The 6,636-nt window shown below is 42.7% G+C and overlaps 1 protein-coding gene across 4 annotated transcripts in view; it reads left to right on the forward strand.

Annotated features, from left to right (window-relative positions):
• Window positions 1–6,636, forward strand: part of PPRC1 (PPARG related coactivator 1) — a 310,188-nt gene that overhangs the window by 164,361 nt on the left and 139,191 nt on the right. For all 4 annotated transcript variants that reach the window (XM_044056258.1, XM_044056255.1, XM_044056256.1 and 1 more), the window contains one exon: window positions 1,944–2,829. In XM_044056258.1, the coding sequence (XP_043912193.1) occupies window positions 1,944–2,829 (886 nt within the window). The remainder of the gene's footprint in view (window positions 1–1,943; window positions 2,830–6,636) is intronic.

The raw sequence follows: 6,636 nt of genomic DNA on the forward strand, positions 1-6,636 counted from the left end.
AGATCCCTAATAAAATCCTCCAAAGCTAGTTACGAAAAGAAAATAGCCAATTATTCAAAAGGCACCCACAAAGCATTCTATAGCTATGTCAAGAATCTCAATGGCAGCACTCGGATCTGCTCTGAGTTACAGCACAGTGGCACTAAATATACAGAACCAGCTGATATTGTCAACATCCTGGCAGATAAGTTCAGAGTTCAGTGCTAACTTTACCCCCCTCACCCCTTAAAGGGCCCATCTCTGTACCGGAAGAATGCAAAGTTCCTGTAATCACGGCTGCACAGGTAATAACCACGCTCTCCAAAGCCAAGAGCACAGCATCCATGGGACCTGACAACATCCCAGGCTGAGTTCTATACGAACTGCAGAATGAACTGGCACCCCACCTAAGCACCATGTTCAGTCGTAGCCTCACCTCACGCTTTGTGCCCACTGAATGGTGCACAGCAACAGTTATCCCACTCCACAAAGGTGGAGCCACCACGGACCCCAGGAACTACTGCCCCATTAGCCTAAAGAGCTTTGTCTGCAAGGCCATGGAACGTATCATCATGGATCTTTTACTCAGACATTGGTCATCTCCATACTCTGGACCCCACCCAGTTCGGGTTTGTAAAAGGCAGATCATATCTCCTAAACCTGATGGACAACTTTGAAGCAGTCATCAAAACTGTAGATGAGGGTAAGGTGGTTCACACAGCCTGTCTAGATCTCGCCACGGCTTTTGACACCATCCCCCACTCTGGAATTATAGATAAACTCTCTAAACTAGGTATAAATCCCTATGTAACAAGATGGGTTGTCAACTGGCTCACTGACAGAACTCACACTGTGAAAGTAGTAGATTTCAAATCCGACTTCAGACCAGTGACAAGTGGAGTACCACACTGGTTCAGTCCTGGGTCCTCTCCTGTTTGGTATCTAGTTTTCTGAAGGACAGGCTAACATAGAAGGTCTTTGTCTAACGAAGTTCGCAGATGACTGCAAACTAGGAGCCGTAATCGAAACTTCTAATTATGTGGACATCCTACAAAAGAGTCAGGAAATCCTTCTACTTGGCACAGCTTATCACAAAAGGTTTCTCATCCAGGAAAAAAGAGGTAATTGTTCCCTTCTATTCATTACTCATTAGACCCATTGCAGAGTAAAAAGCCGTTCTGGTATGTACTTCACAAGACATCTACAACAACTGGAAAGGCCGTAGAAATACCTCACAAAGAGGATTACCGGCCTCAAACAGATAACCTACGCAGACTGTCTCAAAAAACTCCAGCTTTACTCTGTCGCATATTGCATACTCTTAGGTGATCTCTGCCTAACATACAAAGCTATGTCAAACCCGGAGCTATTGGACATGGTCCAAGAAATCCCAGTTCCTCCGAGCTACATGCTCTGAGGACCTAAACCTTATCACTACAATAAACAGAAGATGCTGGAGGAATAGATTCTTGTCCCAGAGACTTCCCATACTCAAACTACCTATCTGTATCAAGCAAAGCTCCTCATTAGCACTCTTGAAGAAAAATCTTGATTGGATGGGAAATAGGAAATTCACCCTGGAAATCACCTCTGTAGCTCTGCTCGACAGGAGTACAGGAAAATAATTTTTCTTGGATGGCAAAAGCCAGGGTACTTTTTTGGCTAGGCTTATATAGGCCCTAGGGCCAATAGCCTAGTACCTACCTATGAACCTGTATCTGCTGTTAATGTAATTTCTTGTCTAATTGTACTTGGTGGTAAGTACTTGAATCTCACTGCAAGAAAGTAAAGTTGTGTAAACTTTTGGCTGCCTTCGTCATCAGGCTGGTACCGTCAGAGCACTCCACTGTGGGATTCACACTAGTTTGAAAAGTGAGGCATTTGTTTACTAAAATTCCTGTTGCTTATGCTGCACAAGAGCAATGTTAATCATTTAGTAGCCTATTTTTTTTCTCTGTTCTCAGGTTTGACCCCTCCAGCAACTCCTCCTCATCAGGCTTGGAAGCCCTTGGTTCCAGTCTCCCTCCTTGGAAAGCAGATGTCCCCCAGCAGAGTTCCGCAAGAAGAAATGGAAGCCTGTGTCTCCAAGTCCATCAAAGTTGAGTCCCGGACATTTGTGCAGGCCACAGATTTGAAAAGTGCCTCATCTCCTGATCTGTCATTAAAGAACACTGGATGTCTAGATGTGCAGGTGGGATTTGGAGACCATGACTATTGTTTACGCAGTAATCCTAAGGAAGCTACTTCTCAGAGCAGTTCTTTGAGCACAGTAGTCCAAGTGTTGCCTTGGCCTCGACAATCCCCTCCAGACAAAGGATCACGCTGGAATGTTAAACATTGCCAGGTCATCACCATCAAGCCAATTGGGACTGTTGATGGCCACACACACAGTGTAATAGGTGGACAGCAAAGTGCTGAAAGACTGTCTGCTTTTGATGCTGGCAAACAAAGTACTGAAGTCATCCCCCAGGCAGATGGTTGTGTTAGGAATACATGCAAAGATTCCCTGGATTACAGGACTAGAGAAAGAAACTGTTTTGATACATTAGGGGACACTGATAATTCTGTCACATGTTCTGATATATCCTCGTGCAGAAAAGACCCTGAAACAAGTAGAAACCAGAAAAGATGTACTCCTCCTTCAAAGAGAGCTATGCGTTGTTACAGGCGACAAAGAACACCAAGCCCTGAGGAGTCCTACAGAAAAAGTCGAAAATCACGCAGTCCACGCCGTAGACGCAGAACAAGTTCTCACAGTTCTGACTCCTCTCACTCTAGTACATCATCTAGTTCAGAAAGGAGCTCATGTTCTCGATCTCCACCTGCAAAGAGAAGGAGAAGGCAAAAAAGGTAATGCTAGATGCTTTTGCTGAAAGCATAAGGTATGGCTGGGAAGCCGTATTTTTAAATGTATGGCATAACATGAACCTGTAACAAAGGGTGTCTTGACTTAGTTGGTAGTTTTAACTTTTGTGTGTGTGGTTTTTATTTTTAACACAAGGATTACTTGAAATTTGGCTACTTCTCTTGCTTCTGCGAAGGTGCAGACTAGGAAGGAAATGTCAGTGGGCTTTTGAGTTTTTACCATTGTCACTCAGTCTTGAGTGGAAGAGGAATTTGCCTAGTCTTGGTAATAGGAATATTCTGGAACCAGGTTGAAATGGGGGTAAGTGTAGTAGACTGCAAATTAGGGCAACACTTATAAACTCTGCAGAGACAAGGGGCTTTGGAGGGAGTGGATGTCTGTAGATCTGTATATGTTCTTGAGCTTGGTTTTAAATTTTAGTAGTGTGGGTTTTCTCCTTTATCTTTCAGAAAGTAATGAGGTGATGGAGTTCTAATTGTCTCGTAATTAAAAATGCAGATCCACTTGACCATTGTGGATAGTAGACATCTGGTCATGGTGTATTGGAGTGTGTGTAGGCAGAATCTCATTTTTCAGGAGTGGTGCTGGAGTATTGGTATATAACTACGGGTTCATATGAAAAGATCGACAACTTGAAATTTCGAAACTGACTTCACCGACAACTGAAATCACCGACAACGCAAATCACTGACTTTTCCGAGATAAGGGATGTAAATTCACTACCCATGCCTACCATGGTAGCATAACACTGCCACACTTACTAAACCATGGTAGGCATGGGTAGCGAATTTACATCCCTTACCTCTGAAACGTCCGTGATTTGCATTGTCGGTGATTGCAGTTGTCGGTGAAGTCAATTTCGAAATTTCAAGTTGTCGATCTTTTCATATGAACCCATAACTACTAGTAAAACTATTACCTACCTATGCATTGAATTGTATTGCACGAGAGACTCTGGCAAGAATGTGACCTTTTGAAGGCATGCTTAGATTGAAGTTAAGTCTGCTGTTTTATAGTTTTACAGTCCTGGTCATGCATCAGTTTCTTAGCTGTCTCTCCCAAGTGATGCTTCTAGAAATGGTTTTGTTAGTCATTGCTGCTTACTGGAAGCCGTATTGTGTTCTGCCAGAAAAGGGTATGTATCATAGTGTAATGTGCATATGAATGCCCCACTTCATAAGAAGAATGCATTTTGTTGTAGTAACAGATTTGTGGGATTTTCCCATCTTGTATTGCAGTAGAAGTGTACGAGTTCCCCATATTTTGAAGTTGCACTGCAGAGCACACTTAAACAGTGCATATGTGTAACTGCCATGAGGAAACTGGGCCTTCTATAGTGGACCACACTTAGGGAGTTTGTATCAAACTTTTAATTGTAACTTAAGTCTGTCTTATCTTCCATGGTTCCCTTCATCTTCATTAAATTTCACACTTAACAGTAGAGACCAAGCTCCTGTAAAACGCACCAGCTTAATCCATTTAGTAGTCAAGTTCTTACTGCTTATATTAGTAGAAAACCCTTAAAAGTTGATGCTTCATCACTGTCAGTTTTCAGTTTTCTTTGCAAAACTGTTGGGTACTTTTAAGTTAAAACAACAGGATTCTGTTTGCTGTTTCCTGAAGTAAAATCCTGCACGCACATAAAAGCACACTCGCCGGTTTCACTAATAACCTCATCTGTGGTGGTAAGACAGTTTGTGTTCCTCACAGAAGTCTCAATTGTTTTGGAGAGAAAGGTCTTCTACATAAAGACATTACACCAGATACTCATCTGTGAATGTCATGGTTTTACTCTTTACTAGGGACTGGTATTACAAGTTAAAGCTTTACTGTTGAGTGAAAAATAATTTAAAATCAGTAATGGCTTAGGGTGGGGGGAAGCTAGCAGTGGAAGTAGTTGAAGTACTTTCGAGGTGAGAACCTCTCCTGTTATGTCTCAAGACTTTGAGGAGGATGTCGAATTCCATGAGAGTAATTTTGAGGGATAAGCAAAAGTGTAAAGAGAAACTTAGAACATTTCATTGTCCTAAGTCATGAACTGGCAGAAATTGTAACATTTGAACTCCTAAGGCACTTTGGAGGCGAAAAAGGTCATTTGTCCCAATTACTAAATTTGTTTAAAACTACTCACTGGTAACTAAGTGTGCAGTAATGATGATGGACTTGTTGCATTTTTGAGAAGGTCTTTAACAGGAGTTGATGAAAAAACTGCATACTCAGTTTCTTCCTTTTGTATGCTTCCCCCCCCCCCCCCAGGTCTGCTGACCAGCAAGCCTCCTAGAACTGGACTTGAACCCATTTGTTCCCTATACCGAGTATCTTTTACATGAGAGCTGTCACAAGAGGCTGCCGTACAAGCAGCAGTAGGTCTCTCATCCTGTCTGTGAGGGCATTATTAGGCCCTTATCCCTCCCTTGGGCATAGGATGTGCTTCCTTCATCCCAGTCTTCTACACTTTTCCCATGTGAGTGCACATTCCCATGTGGAAGACTGCTGTTCAGATGTGGTTCATAGAACTGAACAAATGCTTCTAGCCTCTCTTCTGATGGATTATGACAGCATTGCAACCTAGATCTTACCTTTTCTCACCGAGGATGGGTATTCCTATCCTTGTGCAAGCTTCAGCAGGAGCCCAAGCTGCTATTCACCCTGTGGTAATATGGGCCATAGAGTTTTCTCACTCTTAACCGAGAGAGCAGTTTCTTCCACTTCTCCAGAAGACTTGTAATTAACAAAAATTTGAACAACTTTTAAAGAGATTTAGCCAAGTAAGTGTGGTACCTGCCAAAAAGTAATTTCTTTGCATTACTTTGTCCTTGTGGTATACTGATTTATCATCCCCCTCTTGGGCAATTTTCTCCATCACTGGGGCAAGGGTCAACATGGAAAGGCTGTCCTAGGTGTAATCAGGGAGGTTTGCATTTTCCTCTCCTCCTTACGTGTGTGTAACCTGCTGAATGTTTGGGAGAGGCATACATAAAATTGGGCAGCTTAATTTTCTTTCATGTCTGTGACTTTAAAATGCCACACAGTTCTAGGTGGCCTTATTTATACTTTATACTGAGTTTATTCTTTAATTATACAGCTGATCCCCTTTCCCAACCAGAAGCTCTGCATCCCACTCTTTGTTTTGCCACAACCCTTTCACTTTGCATGACAGTGTGGCTCTTACAGTGATTATTCAAGTCCTTTCAAGTCCGACGTGAAGGTGTGTACTGTTTTGCTTCATTCCCAGAAGTGCAATTCCGATGTGTTGGCATGTGTATACACACATATTCATGTATATGTGTGTGTATATACACTGTTATTGTATATATAGGGTCATAGGTTCATAGGTTGATACTAGGCTATCTGCCCTAGGGCACTTATAAGCCTAGCCAGAGTGTGTTTGGCTTTCGCCACCCTTTTAGATTAGTTGACTGTGCTTCTGTATAGTAGGTCACAGAAGATGGCCCTTTTAAGGTTAGTTTACTGTGCCTCTGTCTAGTAGGGACACAGAAGAGATCCCAGAGGTTAACTTGCACTCTCCCATCCACTCGTCAAGATCTCTCTTGAAGAGGGTCATTGAGGGGCTCTGCCTAACATGGATTGGGATTTTGTTCCAGAGTGAGGGGAGCTTCTGGAATATGAATCTGTCCCTCCAGCATGTCCTACTTATTTCTGTGCTGAGTTTTAAGTCCCTGGAGCATGTAGCTCTAAGGGAATTGGATTTCATGAGGTGGAGCATGTCCATTAATTCTGGTTTGGACATGGCTTTATACGTCAGGCACAGATCGCCTTAGGGCCTGATG

Source organism: Protopterus annectens, chromosome 14.part0 (assembly GCF_019279795.1).
Source record: "Protopterus annectens isolate FY-2018-M chromosome 14.part0, PAN1.0, whole genome shotgun sequence".
Classification (NCBI taxonomy): Eukaryota; Metazoa; Chordata; order Ceratodontiformes; family Protopteridae; genus Protopterus; species Protopterus annectens.